The following is a 24,354-nucleotide window of genomic DNA, read 5'->3' as shown; positions in this document are numbered from 1 at the left end:
TATATAATTTGACATTTCTGCTCTCTTGTATCAAGGCTTCTGTGATAGCACAAATCTAGCTGGTATTAGGGGTTTGAGGGAATTCAGTTTGGATCAACGTATGCGACAAAACTCTCACCCCGCCCCCTATACAAATCTGCCACTGAGCCGCAGACCAAAATCGAGGGCCTCTTGAAACCCAAGTCTGGCCTTCTGTCCCCAATCTCTTAAACGTTTTGGCCTAAAGGGAAGCCAGAAATCAATGGACATTTTCAGTGCCATGCCATCTTTGAACATCCATGGTCGTAATCGACCACTCACTATGCACCAGACACTATTCTAATGACTTTACATGCATTGACTAAATTAAATCTCACTGCAAGACTGCAAGCAAAAGGCAATAGTACCAGTAATTATCCCCATTTCATACTTGAGGAGACTGAGAAACACAGCTGGTAAGTACAGAGCTTGGATTAAAACCCCAGGTAATCTGACTGCAAAGTTCCCACTTTTAACCACGATGCTATAGTGTGAGAAGTGTGTCAGGCTGAGTGTCAAACAGTGAGGCCCCCCATCACCTGTTACTAGTCCAAGGTCCATATTGACCAGAGAGTCAATCACTCACACATTACTGCAGATGATTTTTCAAAATTAATTTTTTTATTAATTTAAAAATCCAGAAGTACAGTGACTACATAAATAAGTACCATATTTAGGTACATGTCCTGTAAGGAGAGTGAAAGGGTAATACTGTTATGTTACTCTTACTTGTTTACATGAGTTAACTACAAATGACTACAACTGCTAAATGGTGCTGATGGTCTTTGTTGTTCCAAGTGTTTATGACACAAATAAATACACAAGAAGAACCACATCCATTCCTTGCTACCAACTACAGGCTGCTTGGCCTCTTCTCCCTATGTCCTACTCCCTACACAACACCAAGCACTGGAGGGTTTCTACGTTGGCCTAGCACAGCTCCCTAGCTCCTGCTTCACACAGTACTTTGTAAAGGTGTGTCCTAGCACCTGGGGGCAGGAGTCTATCTAGGGAAACTCTCTGGGTGTTCCCTTAAGGTTGAGCTTTCAGAGAACACCTGGGTGGGAAGGCTTTGGGGTGAGTCATCTAGAAGGGGAAATCAGCTTTTGCTTCAGGATCCGGTTATTCCCACACTATGGAAATACTGCCACCTCGGGGCGGGAGGCAGCAGCTACTTAACACCCTTCCCCCCAATAATGCTCCGTAGCCTTTCAACCCTGGATGTCCTACTTCCCTTTCCCAAGGAGAATGGGTGTGAGGGAGTGAGAGGCTTGTCCCATGAAGGGCCTGGCCACAGGGCTCCAGTGTCTCCTTTATGAGAACAGACTCCTTTGTGCCAGGTTGCCATAAAGACTGTACCTTTTACATTTTTCCCTATTGGTGTCAAATACTCGAGGAAAAAAATGTTCCTCTCACCTATGGTCATGGAGTGGGAAATACAGGAATTCTGGGTCCTTAATATTTCTAAATACTAGACTTCATTCACGCTCCTCAGAGGAGATACATCTAGAAGGTAGGCTTGAGATCCTTGCTGTGGAAAATTTATAGTTGTCCCACCAAGATGATTTCTAAAGCCAGGCCACAGAATGAATAATTTATGCTCTGGTATTGGGCTGCAAATAGACATTCTTTGGAGCAGCCTTCTCTAGGATCCATGATTCAAATCTATGCTTGGTGGATGACAAGAGAATGGTAGGAAGGCTTAGGATAAAGATCTTCATCAGAATTCCCATCTCCCCAAAAGAGCAATACTTCTCCTAACTAAAGAGTCAACATTCAGAAGCTTGTGAGGACTGAGTCCCTTTGCAAAAGTAAAAATCAACTCCTATGCTTGGGGAAGAAGGGAAACTGCCCTTTTAAGGAGCTTCTAGAATTTAATCATTAAACCTAAGTGTTTGGACTAGAAAACTACGGCCCCAAGAAAATTAGTGAATATTGAGCTATTAATTGGTGAGTTTTATTGACTTGAAAACACAAAGATGGCCTTGTTGACTTCTATCAACTCCTTTCTTCAACAATTATTTTCTTATATGGATTCAGTTTCTGCAAGTTTCATCCAATATTAACTTCTTGATGGCAGCCCCATTGGTTCAGGAAAAAAAGAGGAGCGGTATCATTAGGGAAAAGTTATTTACCACTTCAAAGTGAATGCAGCCATCAAATGGTGTTCTTATTCTTCACCCTGCCACTATAGGTGGTGACTTCAACAGTTACACCAAGACCCCAGGGCAGAGCCTTCTGCTCACAATTACTTATTTATCTTCCTGGGTGCCAACAACCTCCAAGCTACTTGGGAGCCAGACAAGGGAAAGAAAGGGAGAGTCTACACTAGCCTTGCCTCAGAAGGAAGGCTGTAGTTTAGTGTGTGTCTGTGTATGTGAGGATGGGGAGTTAATTTTTTAAAAAAACACAAAACATTCTAAAATTCAAAGAGTATCATTTCATACAAATATTTTCTCTGTACTACAGAACTCCTACTAAGCAATTCCCTTCTCTTTCTTTCATTGGAATAACTTTCTAGAGAGAAACCCTGGGGTTTTGTTTACTCTTTAACCTGCAAAGAAATGTGATTCGCCCAGAAACTAGAGCAGTGTTGTGGTGTTCTATCCCTCTTCCTCCCACAAATAATTCAAGACTCTTCTAGCCTCTTTGGAGGAGATGTTTAAGGGCTGACACACCACTCCACATAAAGGAGCAAGTTATGCTGTGCATAGCGTGAATAATTAACTGCATTTGAGTTTGGGGTTTTAGGGCACTGTTGACTTAAGCAAAATAAGCCTGCAGTCCAGCTGCAGCTAGAGTTTTCTTGCTTTACCCTATCCAATACTGTCTGTCTCGTCTAACAGTGGCCCTTTTCAGACCTTTCCAGGTACAAAACCTTGACCAAATCTTCGAGCTCTGTTCTGCACACACGACTTGAACACATTTGGCTGATCTGAGCTTCTCCTTCGGTGAAGATCTTCCACTGGCCTATAAGGCAAACACAAAGTGGCCCAGAGATGTAAGAGGAGAACAGAGCAAATTAGGAGTATCACCAATATACCCCATCCTTATCCACCAACTCACGAACCCACCAGGGGAGTTGGAATACAAATATAAGGTGGTTTCAGCAAAGCAGCCCCCAAAACACTTTTCTGGGGACAGATATGGAAAATGGGCCATGGAGTTTTCATTTCAACAGACAGCAATTTGTAAGAATCCCAGGAATAATACATAACTGCCTCCTCATGAGTAAAACCTAAGCATTATTCTTGGAATTTTTAAGTATATTTAGCATTTGCAAAATGCTCCATTATCAGGTTGTTAGCTATTTAGGTGGCTCACTCGGCCCCAATTCAGAGAGGGCACTTTGGAAAATAGTACTTGCTGCATACCGGGGCTTCGCTTACTTTGGGGCGTCCAAATATTGGTTTGGGTTATTTGATTATTTACTGCTCTGCTCTCTTCCTGCTACCCTTTGTTAAAAACTGCTCACCTCTGCTTTCTCCTATGCCCACATACTGTCTTTCCACCCTCTTTAGCAGCCCTCAATTCCCTCCTATGGCTCCTTATAGAATTCCATTCTCATATCCCCAATGTGCTCCCTTTCTACTCTGAGTGAACACGGCTGTATCTCTTCCCTTCCCTGTCGTCTCTGTTCGTGTCCCCTTCCATTCCCTGTTTTCTCTTTTCCCGCCATGGACTCTCCACACTTCCAATGTGTCCTTACCAACTTCTCTATTCCCCATTCTGTCATGCTAACTGAGCATTTTTGAGTGCACACTCTGTGCTGAGCACTGGAAACCACCCCATGTCCCTGGACCATCCCTTTTCTAACTTTCCTGGTCCTTGAGTGGCAAGATCTTCCTTCTCCTGCCCTGTTAAATAACCTGCATAACAAACTGCCCACCCTAGATACCCTCTTTAGGCTTTTTATTCCTGCTCTCATGGTGTTGCAACCTGGAGAACTCCTAGTCCAAGGTCAGCAAGCTCCTCTTAATCCAGAACCTATTTTGAACCTCTTTTCTTTCTCTAGCCACATGAGAACATGACCCCCTTCCTTATGGACTCAATTTCTCTCCTCCTTTCTCCTTTGGATTCTTCACTTTCTCCTATTCTCTCTGACTCGATGGGAGAGGAAAGAAGAGTTGGGCAAAGAACCGGCTTTTACTGAAGCCCTCCTGTGTGCCAGGATCTGACAGGCACATTAGACAAACGGGTCAGGCTTCTTCTTCTTTGTCCCCAGGTGACCCTGAAAGATCATCTCATTACCCAGTTCCTTCAGTTGCACACAGTCAGAGGCAGACATCATCTACTTCTGTTACACACCCCAGATCCTAACTGCTATGGGCAGAGAGTTTGTTTAAATCATCTTTCAAGTCCCTGATGCCTAGAGCAGTGCGTTGATAACAGTACAAACAAAAATACGTTCTTTGAAATTAATTGTTAATTTAAAAAGTTACATCATTGATCCTGAGATTCTACACTCTGCCTCTTTTATTCTCTATTCACACGTAAGGACTCCTGACTCCTCTATTTGAATTCTCCTACTGTCCAGTTTATTGTCTATCAGTCTCCTGCAGAACAACTCACCTCATCAACCCTATTTTCAGCAGCTTATTGGATAACTCTGCTCAGATGGCCCTTAGGCATCTTAATCTAAACATGTCTCAAGTGAAATTCATTTTTTTACCAATCCCTGCTTATTCTCCAGAATTTCCCATCGGTGAATGGTATTACTATTCACCCAGTCTATAAAGCTGTTAATATTGGAGTCATTCCAAACTCATTTCTCTCTTTGATACTGATCTTGATGATTTAACCTCAGAGATGTGCCTCATGTCCCTCACAGTGACCCCTCCTCCCCTGTCTAACCAACTTAATACAGTAGAATAGCTTCCTAATTCAGACTATCACCAGCTGCCTCACTAATAATCCACCTTTCACTCACACAGCAAACACCTCTTTCTAAGAAACAGATCTGAATGCATCATTCAGTTGCTTGAAGACCGCCACTGGGGTTCCCTGGTCTGGAGATCAAGTCCAACTTCTTTGCATGGCATATTGGGCTCTTCCGAATATGGCTTCATCAAAGTAGGTGCTTAATAAATCCATCTGACAGCTGAGAGACATGTTTCCCACAGCACCATTTTGATATCACTACGCTGATTGTAAATTTGCAGCAAGTACCAAGGCTACCTGCCTTCTATCTGAACTTCTCTCTGGCTTCTTTCAGGCACTCTGACTACTTCCTACCTCCAACTCTTCTTCTTTCAGTGCACCCTATGTGGCCTTTGTAATTGTTCCTCACCCACACCCACCCACCCACCCACACCTACATTTCTTGTTTGCTCCTGTCTGAGTCTTCTCTTAGGCTGCACCCTCTCCCTGGACTGATTTCCTGACCTGTTGCCCAGTCACACCCTTCTCTTTCAAAACACACCTCCTCCCCGAAGCCTTCCCCGACTAAGCCCACCTGGCTCTCATCTCATTGTTCTTTGCAGATTCCCCTGAGCACTTAGGTATTTAAGTCCCCAGAACTAAACTAATTCATAGTGGAGGCATTTTCATGTTCTGTCTCGCCCATGAGAATTCCCTGTGGATAGAAAGTCTGTGCCTTTTATTCCTTCAGAAGTGCTCCCCCCACCACCCTCCAGTGCCTAGCAGTCCCTAGGCTCCATCTAGCGTAGAAAGTGGGACAGCTGCAAGTTATGCTTGAGTGCCTGAATGCTTTTAAAGAAACATGACCACCCAGGGGCAGTTTCAAAGAGGCAAACAGAACTTTGATACAGCACGGGAATTGATATGCATCCATTTTCTGTCTCTCATCCCCACCACCAAAGGACATATCCTTCCAGATATGAAGTCTCCACAAATGCACCAGACCTAGAATCTTGTAAGCTTTCTCCAACCCTCTTGAGACTCTGGGTTTAGCAGTTTAATTAAAGATGTTCAGGAAACTTTGACGTGAGGTGGCTTATGCTCAGACTACATCTGGATTTGTATTCACCAGGTCCAAGCTTTTAAGTTCCCATTCAGACACCCCATTCACTGCTAAGTCACCCGGAGAAGAGACAAAACAACCTCTAATGTTGATATTGAGCATTGATAATGTGCACTGAGAATACAGAGGGACTTTATTTGGGGCTACGCTATATTGAAAACTGGATGCATTTTCCAGGGAGGAGTAAAGAAAGAGAGGTGGTACCACTTACTCAGGGTTGTCCTGGTCACCAGCTTGAAGTGATGGAGCTCCTCAAACATCCTCTTGGAGATCTTCTCAATATGAAAGTGCTGGAGGATGCCTAGGGCCAAGCAAAAAGTGGGGCAGGTGGTCAGGCACTCTCTATCTGGAACCACCAACTCTTTTTTTCTGCTTGGGCTGAGCATATCATCTCATTACTGGGGCTTAGGAGTATCGAACTGGGCTGTGTAATGTGCTTAACCAGGAACTTGGATGGCTCAAGGGTTATAATTGACTCCATTTGTTTCCTTGGCTCACTGGCCTCCCCCTGGTTCTCCAGAGGATGGAGATAAGGGAGACAGTGCTCCTGACCATGGAACCCACTCCTAGGGAAAGCCACATAGAATCAGGCACGGGTGCTGGCTGAAGCTTCTGTAGCCAAACACAGTATTAGAAATTCTGCCCTTGCCCCAAGTCTGGGTAGGCTATGTCCCTGCCAAACCACTGGGCTGCCCTCCTGGCTAGGCAGTGAGAGCCAGCAAGGGGATTGCAGGCAGGTTGTTTGTGTAAATGGAGAAGCCATCCCTGTTCCTGAACTCACCCAAAAGCCATATTTTCCTTTGGGAAATATTCACAGCTCCTTTAGCTTTCCCTTATAAAAAATGAGGAGAGTTAAAATGATGAGGCTCCCATAGTCTCAACTTTGCCTGAATAGCTTTTATCAGAATAACACAAACAACTGAAAACTGCCTTGTAGTTAAGGAGCAACATGTTACTAGCCCACTTCAATAATCCCCAAGAGGTCTACAGGGAGCAACATAAATGAAGCCTGGGTTTTTCTCTGCCCACCACGCACAGACCTGGATTACGCAGCACCATGAACAAGTGGCTATTTAGACGCTACACTAGCAAGTTGAAAAACATCCACACATCTCTGTGGGGTGAGAGATATGGGGCAATGAATAGTGGGCCAACTGCAAGGGAAGCCAACAGAAGAGCGCTTAGTCCTAAGTGACCAGTTACAGAGGAGCTAGGGAGTTAGAGATGGAAAATCAACATTCCTAGGCATAGAGCAAAAATAAACATTGTGAGAAACATATGTGTGTTCCAGCATATTTTTTAAGGGGTGGGGAAGAGCTCATTCTTTCGAGAAAGAAAAACTGTTGTGAAAAGAGATGGAAAATAGCCCCACAAATACTAGGGCAGTTGGTTCTCAAAGTATGGTCCAAGGGCCACCTGCATTAGAATCACCTGGCTATCCGTTAAAAATGCAAATATTCAGAACCCACCCAAGGCCTACTGAATTGGCATCTCTTGGCTAAGGCCAGGTAGCTGTGTTCTAAACCAGCTCCTTGTGTGATGCTGAAACATACTAAAGTTTGAGCTCTCTTGAGCCTTATGAGGGAGTCAGTAGAAGAGGATGTGCTTTATTTTCCAATTGAAATCTCACCTTGGATTCCTAGAAAACTTGACCAGACTAGATCAGCACTAGGCTGGTATCTATGGGATGGTTTGAACAGCTGTAGGGTGGCAATGAACACAATGTGCCCAGGCATTTAGTATTTTGAAAACCCAGATGATTCTGATGTGCAGTCAGGGTTGAGAACCACTCCTCCAGCCTTTGGTGGTATGAGAAAGAGAACAAACCCAAGGGTCAATACTTACTTTATAGCCCAGGCCATGATTAAAGTTAAAGGCTATAATAACAACTGTGTTACTCCTGCATTAGCTTCTAAGCAATCAGGAGAACTTCTGATGCAAACAGAGGAATAGGTGAAGCAAAATTAGGTGAGTCTTCTCCTCCTTCCCTGTGCCCCCTTACAAAAAAAAAAAAAAGAAATTACTGCTCACCCTTTCGAATGGTCCAAACATGGACCTCTACCTGAGGTGGTCTCTCGGTCTCCAGCGCTATTTTTCTGATGGTCTCCCCATCCTCCATGAACACAGACTCATATACAGGCATCGTTTCTTCTCCACAAAAGTAGCTTTTGTTGTCAAAGCTTTGTCCTGGAAGTTCTTCTGGAATCAGGAAGCAAGTAGAGTTCTGTCATGGTTTTCCAAAACTGGAAGCAAACTTCTGCATTTATGTATCTTATTGTTCATAACACCTCACACTCATCAAAAGTGCACAATCAACAAGAACATTCTTACAGAGATAGAAATTCCACCCATATTTAATTGGCTCAGCTTAGGCTGCTCCTATAACAGCCATCAAATCACAAAGGAGCACATGACCTTTATTTTAAGTCCATGTGATAAGAGAATCCATAGTTCTTCAGAACACTGGTCCACAAACTAAACTGGATCCACCCACCACCAAATAAGTGGACCTTCATGAGGAGGAAGAATGTGGCCAGGTACAAATCTCTTAGGCACTTAAGGGAACATGGGATTTTCCATACTGCATCAGGATCACGGTCTGTCTAGCTCAGTGTTACCAATAGAGACCCAGGGAATGGGCTGACAGAAGGTCTTGGTTAACTTCCCTGACATCACTTAGATATACTTTGAAAACATTTATAACACTCATTTATGCACATATACTTGCCCAACGGATCTATCCAAATTGGCTTGACATTTCTGAATGCTCACTGATATGTTTGTAAGGGGGACGATAATATCAGATCAACACCAGTGCCAAAACCTAGATGTCAGATTAGTCGTATGTATTCTATGCCAAACGAATGGTTGGGAGACACAAAAAAATTGGTCAAATCCCTCAACTATGGATCACTTAAATTATGAACTGTTGGATTTCACTTCCAGGTATAAAGGTACCAACCCCCTGATAGTCTCCACTCTGCTCCACCACCACCCCTTCCCTCAGCTCCCTACCAAAAAAAGTTTCTCCTGGTTTGTTATCCATGAGTTAAATTTCTTTGCTGGCCTTGTAATCAGCACCCTCTTCAGTGGTGTATTTAAAGTGGACACTCAAATCAGAAACAACAACGAGAAGCTGTGGACACCCTGGAGCCATCTGTTGAAACTGTTGAGTGTTGAGTGCTTTGGATCTGTGACTCTGATTAGGGAGACTCAGCGTTAGCCAATCAGATGCCTTGGACCAGATGTAATCAAATGGCTATTTCATGTCTCTTGCCGACCTGATTAGCCTTCAAACCCCCACCACCATTTTGGCACTGTAAGGACAAAATCGATGTCTTCTCTTCATGATTCCCAGTTGGATTACTCAATTTGTAGATTATCCTAGAATCAAGCTTCCTTTATCCTTTTGCCCTTCTTTTTAGTGATTTAATTACTCAGTGGGCCAGTCTTTTTTGGTGATGTGTTAGGTAACTAAGGGATGTGTGCTAGCACTTTTCAAATGGTTAGGTGGGTGGGAGGTCACTGAGTGTACCTCTGTGTATTTAATTATCACCTTTAGAATGAGAGCTGAGTTCATTTATAAAATTTTGCTCACCAGCTTAATATTGGCTATGGCTGTAACTACCATATGAAATCCATGATGGCACTGGAAGTACCTGTAACATGCTAAAAGTCCTCCCAGTGTCCTGAAGAGTTATCCTGCACCACCACCCTTTCCCTCTAAGAGCTTAATTTACTCACCAGAAGGGATCTACAAACGACAAAATCCAGTAGTGACTCAACCCTGGCTGGCACTTGAAAATATTAAGAGCAAACAAAGTGTCTTTCAAACTACCTACTTGGCAACATCCTCCTCATTCCACACCCTCCACCTTTCTGCTCACTCCACGTTCACCTACTTTCATTTCTCTTGGAGGAAGCATGCCATCCTTGAAGTCATTTCTGGCCATTCCCACTTCCCATGAGAATGCTCCTGTCCTGAGCCCTCTAGAACTAAGAAATTGAAAAATCATTTCCTTATGAAGTGGTGATGACTGATGAAAGAGATGTATTACCCCAGCCCAGGGAACTTTTAAGTCTTCACAGGGGCTTTTTATTATATAATCCAAAAGGAGTGTGTAATTATGGGAACTCCAAGTACTGGCGTGGTACAGTAGGGGAGAGAGGTGAGTTGGGGAACCTTCTGGAAGTGGAAGTCCTACACAACCCTATAAGTGGCCACTGATATGCAAGGCAAAGCCAGCCTCTACCAGAGCAACAGGCAAGAGAGAGAGGTGAGACTCATACCCTTTATTTTGGCCCTAGTTTGTTCCTGGAGGAGCCTGTAATCATTTGTTATAATGAAACTTTTGGCTGGATCATCAGTGAATTTTATTTCTCTCTTTTCCCTTCTCAACAAGAATAACTGAATTTACTGCTCTTTTTTTCCCCCATCCATCTTCTTCCCTCCTCACCTCTTTGTTCCTTTTCCTCTGTGTCATGTGTTATTTTCTAAGAGGCCGATGATGTCATGATCTTCCCATTTCTCACCCCTTCACATCGTTCAGGACTCTACCCAAATATTACTTCTTCAGAGACGCCTTCCCTGACCACTCTTTTGAAAGTGCCCTCCCCACAATTCACTATCATCTGATCCTGTTTGTTTTTTCTTCACAGTACTTATCACAACCTAAAATTACCTTATTGGTTTGTGTTCATTATCTTCTCCTACTAGAATGTAAGGACCACGCTGGCAAGTAGCCTTTGTCTGTCTTGCTCATCTCTCTATTCTCAGTGCCTGTAACCATGTCTTGCACACAGTAGGCACATAGTACATATTTCCAGATGGAATGCATAAGCGAGTGCATGTCGCTTGATGCTCGGAAGTTTCTGAGTACCCAGAGCAGGTGCCCGTCCTTTTTGGAGAGTGACTCTTGTTAGGCAATGTGACTATGAAGAGTCGTTAATTTTGCAGACACCCATGTCTGGCTCACTGAGAGACAAGTATACAGAATGGAACAGAAACTCTGTCCTTCCACGTTGCCCAATAAGTCCTCTATCTCCACACACCTGAGCAGGGTGAGGAAGCAGCTGTTCCAGAGAAACAGGTTTGGTCAATCAGACTCTTGGGTACATTGCCAATTGGATTCTGGAGGGCAGTTTTTTAAATAATAACTTTTATTATTTTTTTTCTAATTACAAAAGTAATATATATTGTTGAAAATTTAGAAAATACAGATAAACAAAAAGAAGAAAATAAGAATTACCCATAATTCAGTCACCCAAAGATTGCCACTATTAACATTCTGCTATATGCCTTTCCAGTCTTTTTTTTCTCTAAGTGTATTATGAACGCTGTCTTTTTTTAACATAAGAAGTGAGATCATAATATACATATTCTTTTGTAGCTTGCTGTTTGTACTTAATATATTGGAAACATCTTTACATGGCATTAAATCTTGGTCTGCAATGGCTTTTACTGGCTGTATAGTATACCACAGTACAAATATACCATAAGTATTTAACTATTCCCATATCGGTGGACTTTCAGATAGTTTTCAATATTGTAAACAGCATTACAGCAAAAATCCTTGTTTGTATATTTTTGTATCTCTCTGATTACTTTTTTGGGATTCCGAGGAGTGAAACTGCTTAGCCAAAAAGTATGAATGCAAAGGTTTTAATAAATACAGTCATGTGCCACATAATGATGATTCAGTCAACAAGGGTGGTCTCAAGATTAGTATCATCTAGCCTAGGTGTGTAGGAGGCTATACCATCTAGGTTTGTGTGAGTACACTCTATGATGTTCGCACAATGATGAAATTGCCTAATGATGCATTTCTCAGACTGTGTCCTTGTCGTTAAGTGATGCATGACTGTATAACCAACCTGAGAGGCCAATTATTTAAAAAATAATGCCATTTTTGGTGTCCTGTTCTGACACCTTTTTGGTTCGTTCACTTCTTATTAGAATCACTTGCATGAATAAAATCCTAAGCACACAATGAAATGGGATTTTGTCTGAAGGTCTGAGATTCAAATTGGAATATTATATAGTGGAAGGATTGATCTCACCTGGGGTAGTGTAGGTAACTTTTAGTTTTTGTCTGAAATTACCATGCTGTATTACTTATATGACCAGAGGCTTTAGACTCTTGACCAAAGGGAAAATTGTGTTTGTGGAATTACTCCTAAGGGTCACTAAAAGCTTTGAGGATCCAGTGAGATCACAGACTTGGAAGTGATGATAGGTTGTTGTGACTGGGTGGCCCCGTTGTTCATATCATCTTCAGAATGGGCTCTCTCCCTATTCCTAATGAGTACGTTTCCTCATCAATTTTAATGCCCCAATTCTATACTCCAGATCAGATAGCTCCTGTCCTTCCTATCCACACCCTGCTCCATGTTTACTCTGGAAGATGACAGTCATTACATTAAGAAAGATTTTGTTCATTGATCACTTGGAAACAACTGGTCCCAAATGATCGAGAGCAGTTGTTTCCAAATGTCATTCCTCCCTCAACAGAGGAAAAGAAACTTAGCCCACTTCTGTTTGTCTGCCCAACAAAAATGGGAATTATTTTCCAAGAAGGAGAGGGGAAAAAAGGCATTTTTAGACAACCCAAACTGAGTTTGCCACCAAGCTGACCACAACTCACTTCAGACAGAAGTAACAAGATCCCAGAAGAGGAAGATCTGAATACAAGAAGGAATGCTGAATATACACAATGATAAATATGTGGGTAAATCTAAATAAAAATTGATGGTATAAAACAATCAAAAACAGAAAGATTTTGTTTGTGCCATAAATAAATGCTTCTCAAACTTTAAGGCAAATTGGAACCAACTGGGGGATCTTATTAAAACACAGATCCTGCTGCAGGAGGTCTGTGGTGGGACCCGAGAGTCTGCAGCTCTAACTAGCTTTCAGGTGCTGCTGGTCCACAAACTACTTTGAGTAGCAAGACCATAAGCCACCCTGGGCCTACAGCAGTGGTTCCCAAACTTGTCTGCACATTAATATCACCTGGGGATCTTTTAAAACTTCCAAAGCCCAGGCCTACATCTCAAATCAATTAAATTATAATCTCTGGGGATAGGACACAGGTATTTTTAGAAGCTCTCTGGGGATTCCAATGTGCACATAAGTTTGGGAACCATTGGCCTACATGAAGATGCTCAAAAAATATACATTAACTAAGTTCACATTTGCCTGCTACTCATGAGGAGTTGCCTAAGTTGAAGGAATAAATGATTTATTTCTCTGCCTACATTTAAAAATGTTTGGTGTCTCGTCTGTGTTTACAAAAATGCTTTGCAGGTGGGCATATGATAAATTCATGTGCCTGGAAGTGACTCATTCATTCACTCCTAGAATGCTGGAACTGGAAAGGCCATAAGAAATCATCTCCTCTCACCTTCTCATTTTGCAGAGAAGGAAACTGAGGCTAAGAGAAGTGAAGTGACACGTTCTAGGTCACACAGGAAAGCACTGGCAGAGCCAGGGCTAGAATACTTGATTCCCAATCCCATACTCTGTCAACTCCAGTACTACCAACTATATTTTTATCTAGCTCATGTGCTAAAACTACCATCTAAATAATTAATTTGCCTTTTTATATCAGTTAATATTTTCTACTTTCCTGGAAAAGACAATGGGCTGCAAATGACCTGGGTTCCAGGCCTTGGTTTTATTATCCATTTATATGACTCTTGGCAAGTCATTCTACTTTATATTCCTCCATTTTCTTATCTTTCATAGAGAACTGAAAATATCATTATAGGATTTTAGTCTTAGAAGGGAGCTTGGAGATCAATTATTCCAAACTTTTCATTGTACAGATAAGGCTGATGAGGCCCAGAGCAGACCGCCACATTTCCAAGGTCACACAGCAACTTAGATTAGGACCAGAACACATTCTTCTTCCACTACACCTCACCTGTCTCTCATCCTGTCTCAAAAGGGTAATATATGTGATTGTGCTTTCATGAGTTAAATAACGATATAAATGAAAGGTGCCACTATTCTTCCTACTAATCATTATAACCTAATTTCTCTACCATTCAGAAAAGCAAGTTTTAAGTTTGGCACTTGGGACTACATGGGGTCAAAGGTGTGGTAGACACAAGCAAATCCCCAGTCTATTTCCGAGTAGTAAATTTCTTCCAAGCAACCATCTTATCAGCCTTTCAAGAGAGGAGAGAATGAAGTTCATTATTAGTAGAACTAGTATCATTACAATGATATGGCAGGTTGATTATGTTTCTGATGTTCAGAGAGCATTGAGAATGACTATGTGGGGATCTCACTCAACCAAAGGCAGGGCTTCCAACCAACGCACCTTTTGCCTTTTTACCTGGACACACCTTGCAGCACTTTCCATCTATTTTTTGAGGATACTTGCAGGGGTATCGATTGGGGCAGTGGATTTTCTTACACTCTTGCTTGGTGACATTACAAGTGCACAGCACACACTCCACAATGCCAAATGCCCGGAGGTTCGGGTGCCAGGACTCCCCATGGGAATAGGTCTTTCCATTGGAAACACACACTGGAAGAGAACAGAGGACTGGAAATTAAAGGCTAGGAAGCTGAAAATGGGCCTCTGAGCTCAGAACCAAAGCCCTGAACCCCTTAAGACATCTAGGATCCTTTGTTCTTCTGATGGCCATAGAGATACGTTTACAGAGCAGCTTCTGTAACCAAAACAACCATTTGGGCCTTGTTAAACCATCAGCAACTACTCAGGTTCTTCAGCAGTGGCCTCTGGATGCTCACATGTGCCTGGCAGATAGAAGGCAGTCAATAAATAGTTTTTAAAATAGAGGAATGGGGGCCAGCCCCATGGCCGAGTGGTTGGGTTTGTGAGCTCCGCTTTGGTGGCCCAGAGTTTCACCGGTTCGAACCCTGAGCGCAGACATGGCACCACTCGTCAGGCCATGCTGAGGCGGCATCCCGCATGCCACAGCTAGAGGGACCCACAACTGAGAATACACAACTATGTACTGGGGGGCTTTGGGAGAAAAAGCAAAAAATAAAATCTTAAAAAAATGAATAAAAAAAATAGAGGAGGGGGCCAGCTCCGTGGCCGAGTGGTTAAATTCGTGTGCTCCGCTGCAGCGGCCCAGGGTTCAGATCCTGGGCGCGGACATGGCACCGCTTGTCAGGCCACGTTGAGGCGGCATCCCACATCCCACAACTAGAAGGACCTGCAACTAAGATATACAACTGTGTACAGGGTGGGGTTTGGGGAGATAAAGAAGAAAAAAAAATAGAGGAATGAATGAAATGCATGGGAGTATATCTGTCCTCGGTATATGATAAAGAACCTCTAGCAGAATGTAGCATTAATACCTGCAGTTCCATAGAGGATTTGTAATGGCTCAAGTGGATGTGCTTCTTGCCATGAAAATTTCCCAGAGAGATCTGCTGCTCAGGGAGGCTAGATGACAAAAGTACTGCTCTTTCCAAAGGGCCAATTTTTTCCCCAGATCCTGAAGCAAATCCATTCAGAATATCAAATGCTATGAGAATCTGATCCACCAGCATAGAGGAGTATAAAGCTAAATGGCGCTGGCCTACCCTTTGGCATGGGAAGGAAGGCGCTAAGACAAGATTGAGAGGGAAAGGACCCGCACTTCCCTGGTAAGTGGTGAAAGGTAGCTTATGCCTCTAATCTTCAGGCAATGTCCTCTGTCCCCCACCTCACCATGGCTGTAAAGATCGGGCTACGGTGAATCACTGCCTGCCCTACAGATATCCTTTGGTGGTTTCACATTTGTTGAGTGGGAAATAAAGTCACTGACTCCATGTTTCCTCAGGGGCCTTGCAAGAGCAAGCATTTGGGCTGCAGGCTGAGGGGCCTATGAAGGGAAGGGACCACAGGAACATCCTTCAATGCAAACCATCCAACACATATCTGGCTCTTACTGTAAGGCATAGAGCTAGGCTCCAGAATAAGAACTGCACAGGGCTGCGAATGGGGAGGTCTGAGAATGAATTCTCTCCTTTTGAAAGTGCTGAGACATTCTGGAGATTTCAAGCCATGACTGGGACGGGGTGTGTTTCTCATTATTTCCATCACCTCATCATACCCAGGGAGACCTGTCGACATCCCAGTCAACAACATCTCTAGGGTGGGTTGTATCACTTAAGGCGGGGCTAGGGTGAGGGAAATAGCCCCACTTTGGGCGTTTCTAGGAATAGACTGATTTGGCTGCAAGACAATGGCCGCAGAAGGATGAATCATTGGGCTATTTCTTTCTCCTCAAGTCCACTGGGTCACATTAGGAAATATGCATGATGTTGATTGCCTTTTCCTGTCCTTTGCAAGAGCTGCTACAGTACTAGGCACTCTAACAGGTCAATCTATGTAAAGATTTCCAAGAACCTGAGAACCTAAACAAGAGAAGCTCCCAACCTTACAGTGAGATAGAATAGGGACTTGATATCTAACTGTGAAGCTCAGGGCTCTGGATAGAATGACATGACAAGACAGGCCAGATGTGTTGTTCTTTCTCCTGCCGTTATCTCTTCTCTCTCCTCCCCAAACAGTGACACTCCTTTCTAGACAATGTGATTAAGTGGGTACATAGTCTGCTTCAAGACAATTTAGGCTGAACTCAAGTTCAAAATGGTGGAGTCCTATTGCCTCTTCTTGATTCTAACAAGGGACTAAGTAGACGTATCTCAGAGGAGCACATCATTAGCAGGAGAGCTGAGGAGAAGGGGAGACATGCTAAGGAGCAGTGCAGGCAGGACTCCTAGTGTATTACAGCTAGGTTCCCTCTCCCTAAACATTTGGAATAAGGGAACAATCCAGACTGGGTGAGAGACTGCACTCTGAAGTGCAATAGGGTAAGGTCAATTTTCTAGAGGGAAATGCAGCCTTCTCCCCACCAACCAATTCTCAAGATGATTTTGAATCATCCAGCTGGGGCTTCAGGAGTCGGGGGTGGGGACAAGTGATTTTCCAGTGAATGATAACAGAAAGGTCAGGAGAGAACTGCTGTATCCAAATCAATAGGGGCAAATGAATAAATGTAAACCAGCTGGCCTTTTGTAGGATGTGGAGAAAATCAAGGGACGAGCCTCTGTCCTGAAAATGAAGAGGCCTGTGGACATTATGGGATTTAGGATTTTCAAAGGCCATTTCCCCAGACGTTTTTTAAGGCTTTGAAATACTTTCAGAGCAAATGGAATCTATTGGAGGCAATTTAGGATTGCAAATCAAACTCCATCTTTACCTCACTCCTCCTCTTCATTTCATAAATTCATATCAGAATGCCTTGGAATTTAAAAATAATAAATTTCAAATCAAACCCAGATCGATAGTAAATATTTCCAAGTCTTCTAATACATCACCATTTTTTACTAAGAGTTTTATTTTGAATGTTCTTCTTTTAAGCCTGTTAGTTTCAAAAGCAATTTAATTTTTTTATCTGTAATCTGAAATTTACATCTAACTAGTAACAGATGTGATCAACTAGCTTTGGCTTGACTAGCTTTGTTGAGATTTATAGTAGGAGTCCTTTGTAACGGATTGTTTTTCACCCGTGTTATTCAATCATTTGGTTTAATAATTTATTACTTTTAACCCATTCAGGGAACTGCCTTTGATTTGTTTGTCCTTTAAAGGAAACAAAACATGTTTGTGGTTTCATACAAAGGAACCAGCTGAGCTCTTGCTCTGAAGAGCTGGTTGACACAATGCCTAAAAAAGTAAGAAGCAGTCAATTGTTTGATTGAATTTCTCCTCCCCTCACCCCCGCTACTGGGGGGCGGGGAGTGGAGGCCAGAGAACTCTGTGCAGGAAGGACCAGGGCTGTGGACCTGTGTGGGTGCCTTCTGCAGCCAGCTGGTCGGCTGAGTGGGCTGCATGTTGGTGTTAACCTAATCAGTCCTCCTGGTACTCAGCCAGGTTTCTGGAGTTCTCACTGGATCACTCATTTCTAAGGACAATCTCCTCATGGGAATTACAATCTCTGAGAGAGGAGCCTGGAATATGTATCTTTAAGAAGAGCCCCAAGAGACTCCGAAGTGTGAGCATGGCTATTTCTAAAGTATGTATAAGAGCTTCAGAAGCATTTGGCACTGAATACCTTTGAATATTGGGTGCCCTGCTGGAAAACAAACAACCTCTCATTCTGTTAAAGACCCAAGGAATTTTCCCAAGGACCTCCAACTCCCAGGGGCAACTAAGAAAATGCTGTAGGCTGCATTAGATTTACTCCTTTCTTGTCTTTTGTCCTAAATAAGGACAGATACACCTGAAACATAACCTATGCTCTTTAGTCTGTATTTAAGGAAGTCCTAAGAGGCCCCTGGAGTCACTCGTCCAAGTCCATCACTACTTTCTAGACTTGATGGTGAGTGATCCACATGTGAATGTATGATATGCATGGGAGAAAGGGTCCTTTCTCAGCTCTAGCCCTCCGATGACCAGGGCTGCTGAAGCCCTGACGTGGATGCAATACAAAAGGAGCATGTCCCTTACCTTGTCCATGCTTGTGTTTGTTATTGATGACAATTTGCACGATGGTTCCCGATGCTTGCTGGGAATCCATAAGAGCTCCCCGGTGACTTCTGGCCCCAGGAAAGCGGGGCAGACCTCCAGCCTGTCGGCTTGGTGGAGAATCATAGTGAGAGCGGTGGTAAGAATGTCTCTGTAAAATGACAAGGACAAATTCAGCCCCCAAAATTCACCAGTGAGAAGGCAGAGATAGACTTACATACATTAGAAGCTATTTGATGATTTTTAGTCATGAGCTCTTCTTAGCTGCAGGTCCACCCACACCAAAAGAGAAATAGGGACGTGAAGTAAGAGCAGCACTGGCGACGTGCTGAGATTTCTCTCTCTCCCTGGAGAAGACTGGGTTAGATTCACAGACAAACTCCTGAGGGAGAAAACAACCAAAATGGGTAAAGTGTCTTTCCTGCCCCCAAGAATCTCACATTCGGGTTTAAGAATTAAGGCACTAGCCTGCAACACAAGGCAGAATATGACAGCGGCCACAGGAAAAGTGTAAAATGTTGTGCAAATTAGGACGAGAAAGAGAGCTTCTAGTCGGGGAGGGTTTGTGATCTTGGCTATGAAGGGTGAGGAGACTTTTTACAGGCAGAGTTGGTGAGGAATATTCCAGGCAGAGATTTCCAAGTTAAGAAGGTGTAGCAGAGAACATAGAGACCATAAAAGGGAACAGTTGAAGGATAACATTCCAAAAGTGGGTTGGAGCCAGATCATGGAGGACTTTAAATGACAGGCTAAAGGGTGAGGACTTTATTTGGTAGGCAACACGGGCGAGGGTGTAGACGTCTTTGAGGTATTTTTTTTTTTAAATAGAGAAAAAATCAGAACTGTGTTTCAAAGCAATGAACCCTGATAATGTGTAGTGTGAACTGGATAGGAGGAAGAGACAAACCAAGCATAGTCTAGATAAGATGTACTGAGACTGGAAATGCAGGCAATGACATGAGATCATAGAGCAGATACCCTAGACGTTTTATAGAGCACAGACACCCTCGACATTTTAGAGAGAGAAGAACTGACTGTGCATGACAGTACTAGAACGTCAGCTCTGCAGAGGTGAGGACTTTGTCCTGTTCACTGCTATGTCTCCAGTGCCTAGACCAGTGTCTAGCATCTAGAAGGTGCTTATCAAATCCTTGTTGAATGAATGAATGAAAGCTGTGATCCCTAATGAAAGCTTGGAGTCTTGTAGTACAAGTAATCCAATCATTGCTCTTTCAGCAAGGGCTCAAGACACATGATGAGCCCACTATTCTGCTACCCACCCCTCTCCCAGGAGCTGAGGTAGAATAGGGGCAGAGGGGGTTGTAATTAATGAAGAATAGAACCTCAAGGCTTAAAGCCAAGTGACATTATGTTTTAGGGGCATTTGTTAGGGGTAAAGGAGGGGTGAACCCATTAAAAAAATCTTTCACAGGCAATTAAAAAGGAAGATCCTTATACTCAGTGATAGAAATAACAGGGAACAATGAGAAGGTAGTTATAGGGTCCCCTGAACCAACCATCCCATAAAACATTTATTATAGTTATGTTCCATAGACACACATGTTGCAAGTTTAGCTTTGGGAATTATTATCACTCTCTTGGTCGGGTAGAGGCATTGCTGGGAGGAGAGTGAACAGGAGCTGGGGTAAGAGAAAGAGAACATTATTACCTATACTTAAGAAGAGCCCAAGCTGGTGCACCACTATAAAACCTCACACAAATAAGAATTTGCATCAATTTATTATCATGCACACAGATGGGATTCTCAGTGCAAATATTTTTCATTCCCACAATGGCTCATATGTCTTTTTCTGCCATAATCACTCACATTCCACAAAGGCCAATACAGATTGTTCTGTCCTTTCTGGAGTTTGGCAAAATTTTGCCAAAGGAATACAGAGAGGACAGTTTGGCTGGTGGGTGTCCTACTGATGCTAAAAGGAAGGAGTTTAACAGGGCTAGAATTTGAGAGGGAAGCTTGCTGACCCATGATAAGCTGCAAGTACAAGAAGTTCTCTGATTCATGATGGTGAACACAAACTAAAATGCTGTTTTTTGGTACCAGGGACTCAGACTCTGGACATATGGTAAGGGTAGAAAACTGATTCAAGACCAAAAAAAAAAAACCACACAAAAACTCAGGGATTTTGATCAGAGGCCCTATGATACACCAGTCAGCCCCTCAGAACCTCATCTTATTTAGGTCTTTTGTTTTACAGACAGAGAAACTGAAGCTAGGGAGGAGAGTGGTTTTATTCAGGGTGACAGTGAAGGCTGAGTTTTTGGAGATGGCAGGAGAGTGGGAATGGGGGGAAGGAGAGAGGAAGATGAACAAGAGGAAGAGAAAGTAGGACAGAAAATGTCTGGTCAAACTCAGTGATTCACGAACATTTGGCTAAAAGCTGCTCCAAAGAAAAGTTCTTTCAGATATCTAAGTTTGCTACAGTGTTCACAACCACACATGCCACTTGTCTCTACCTCAGCTGCGCAAAGAATCACCCGCGGAGGTGTGAAAATACTGATTCCTGGGGCCTACCACAAGGAGTCTGATAGAGTTGGTCTGGAGTGAGGCCTGGGCATCAGGATTTTTATATTCTCCTCAGGGAACTCTAATTTGAAGCCACTGTTGAGAATCACTGACAAAGGATCTTCTGTTTGGGCCTGGAAGTGGGGGTGGTGATGTGTGATTTTGGCTTAAGAGTAAAGGCTCTTTTGGCATACTACCCTCAAGGTCTATCCATGTTGTCGCAAACGGCAAGATTTCATCGTTTTTTATGGCTGAGTAGTATTCCATATATATATATATATATATATATATATATATATATATATATATTTATACCACATCTTCTTTATCCATTCTTCCATCAATAGGAAGTCAGACAAAGACAAATACTGTATGACTTCACTCATATGTGGAAGATAAACAAACATATAGATACAGAGAACAGATTGGTGGTTACCAGAGGGGAAGGGGGTGGGGGGAGGATGAAAGGGGTAAAGGGGCACATGTGTATGGTGATGGATGGAGACTAGAGTTCTGGTGGTGAACATTATGCAGTCTATACAGAAGCAAAAATATAATGAGGTACACTTGAAATTTACACAGTGTTATAAACCAGTATGACCCAAGTAAAAAAAAAAAAGAAAGAAAGAAAAGAATAATGGCTCTTTTAGAGTTGCTCCCCTAAACAAACGGAAAAAGCTTACCAGGGGCCATTCTGACCTTGTAACTTACAGCAAAGGAGAAAAAGGCATTAACGCCTTGGAGTTGTAAGTGAAATTGGAGCTCATCTTCAAAACCAACTGTGAATAGCCTGCTTGAGAGAGCAGGTCAAAACTAGTTAGGTAGGAATGATCACATAGCTATGGTTTATTTTATTCTGCTCAATATTTTGGTATTATTTAATTTAGTGACATGAAGGACTGACAAATATCTCAGGCTTTTGAGGTGGCTCTTACACAGTTCTTTTCTGGTGATGGAAAATTCCCACCATTGTACAAATTCCCCAGGAATTTCTTCCTTACTTGTTCTAAGGCCTAATATATAAGCATTTTATTGGCAGAGACAGGAAAACATGAAAGTTCAGAAACGGCCTTAAAAGTGCCTTCATGGTTGTTATCCTGTTTTATAGTTTTGCAAGAGGTTACCATTGGGGGCAACTGGTAAAGGGCAGACATGATCTCTCTGTATTATCGCTTGCAATTGCAAATAAATCTACAGTTATCACAAAATAAAACGTTTAAGTTCAATTAAAAAATAAAAATTTTAATTTAAATTAAAAAGGTTAATTTAATTAAAAAAATTTGTTCTAATCTACAAAGCCATGAGTACATTATATTGTAGTCACTGGTAACCTACATCTATGCCTGTCTGGGAGACACTTAGCCCAGTTTCCTTCCCAAACCACTGTTCTTACAATGTGAATGAGACATGCGTTTTTATCTGTTTCATATTGTTTTTATCACAAACTCCTCTACTTTTCTAATGGTAAATCTCTGAGTAATCTATTGGGGACAAAAATCAGTTTGGGTGTTGTCCAAAACAAAATTATGGTTGCTTTCATGTTTTGGCTTTCGACCCTGCTCCTACTTCTCTCTCCCAACATAACACACACACACACACACACACTCACACACACACATATGATGGTACTAGGATCAATTCATGTGAAATTATGATATAAAAATCAAACGGAAACCATTTCACGCTTTTACAAAGGAGTCATAATTGAACCACTGGTTCTCCTTTCTATGCACTTCATAAAACTTGGTAAAGTGATGGTTTTCAGCTCACTTGGCAAAATAAAACAATCATCTGTGTTTCTGTTGAACCGAGATTTTTGATGGTTCCCTGTAAAAAGGAACAGCCTACTAAAGGAACAGTCTACTGAATAGGAAATGTGTTGTTAGGGCTGCCATTTTTCTCCCATGCAGAAAGCTGGGCCTATGAAGGATATTAACAAGGGATTCTCCCACCTCCTAATTTTTGGCTAGTCAAGAGAAAACAAGTTTGAAGGATTTCTCTCTTATTTGGGGCAAATTCCTGTGCATTAATGTTAATGAAAAGTCCCCCCCACTCCCCACCCCCCTATTTCAGTCCACCTTCCACACTCATTCACTCAACACATATTTACTGGGTGCCTACTATGTGCCAGGTACATAGTTCTCCATTACTACAGATGCTATTTATTATTCAAATCATATCCCACAATATCTACCCCTTTTAGAACAAAGGAAAATATTTATTTATAATAAAGTGGAACCATCTGGAGATTTGGTCTACCAGGCCCAAACGTTTGTTTCTAAAGATAGGTCTTTAACTCCTTTGAAAATCAATAACTATTTCAAGGCCCTGCATTCTGTATCTGACCTCTTTTGCTACAGGAAGTACTGGATTAAGTCCAGCCCTATCACCAGCAGCTTAGGAAGAACGATGAGGCTTACACAAGGGATGGAGTTGGGAGCAGCATAAGACAAAGTCAGGAAGGAAGTCTAATTAATGGCATTACCAGCAAAACTGCTGAGGTGGCCACAGTGCTAAGTGTTGGGGGCTAAGAAACCCAGCTTAAGTAAGGCACACAGCTTAAGGTGACTGAGACCTGAATTTGGTTTAAAATGGCATCTGGTTGACAGCAACTAATTTAGCTACTCTCAATTTCCTACCACAATAAAAAATTGGGGCTGAGAAAAAGGAAATTTACAACACAGAAGATGGAGACTGACATCATCTCCTGTTAGGATCTGGAAGGAATCTCACTTATTACAAAGCAGATAGAGCTGGATGGAGAAAATCTTTCCTCAGGGTCTATATTACTCTGAAAACTGAGAAGCCCACCCTCTCTTGCAAGAGAGCTCCTTTTTTGAGACATCCAGAGTATTATTCTCTACTCTACCCACAATCCTTCTATGCTCACTCAGAAACAGCAATGTCTAGAAAATAATACGACTAGAGAATAAAGAAAATATGAGGGGCCGGCCCGGTGGCACAGCGGTTAAGTCCGCACGTTCCGCTTCTCGGCGGCCTGGAGTTCACCGGTTCGGATCCTGGGTGCAGACATGGCACCGCTTGGCACGCCATGGTGTGGTAGGCGTCCCACGTATAAAGTAAGGGAAGATGGGCACGGAAGTTAGCTCAGGGCCAGTCTTCCTCAGCAAAAAAGAGGAGGATTGGCAGATGTTAGCTCAGGGCTAATCTTCCTCAAAAAAAAAAAAGAAAGAAAGAAAATATGAATCATTTCACCTCACTGCTGAGGGTGTTGGCAAGCTGGGGACAATGCAAAGCAAAAGTGGCACATGTGATAACTGGGAAGCATGGCCTAAGCAACACTGTGATGTTTGTATTGGTCATTT

General features: G+C 42.6%; 1 protein-coding gene across 4 annotated transcripts in view; it reads right to left on the bottom strand.

Annotated features, from left to right (window-relative positions):
- Positions 1-620: 620 nt before the first annotated feature.
- Positions 621-24,354, bottom strand: part of CHRDL1 (chordin like 1) — a 110,039-nt gene continuing 86,305 nt past the window's right edge. For 2 of the 4 annotated variants that reach the window (XM_046673562.1, XM_046673563.1), the window contains exons 8-12: positions 18,484-18,652; positions 14,344-14,538; positions 8,033-8,200; positions 6,213-6,302; positions 621-2,988 (exon numbers count right to left, since the gene is read on the bottom strand). In XM_046673562.1, coding sequence (XP_046529518.1) covers positions 2,858-2,988; positions 6,213-6,302; positions 8,033-8,200; positions 14,344-14,538; positions 18,484-18,652 — 753 coding nt within the window. In that variant the 3' untranslated portion in view covers positions 621-2,857. Of the gene's footprint in view, positions 2,989-6,212; positions 6,303-8,032; positions 8,201-14,328; positions 14,539-18,483; positions 18,653-24,354 lie in introns of all 4 variants that reach the window. The other 2 variants (XM_046673560.1, XM_046673561.1) reach the window with 1 other exon arrangement.

The sequence above is a fragment of the Equus quagga genome, chromosome 10, assembly GCF_021613505.1.
Source record: "Equus quagga isolate Etosha38 chromosome 10, UCLA_HA_Equagga_1.0, whole genome shotgun sequence".
In the NCBI taxonomy this organism is placed as follows: Eukaryota; Metazoa; Chordata; class Mammalia; order Perissodactyla; family Equidae; genus Equus; species Equus quagga.
This window is presented reverse-complemented; position numbering and strand designations above follow the sequence as displayed.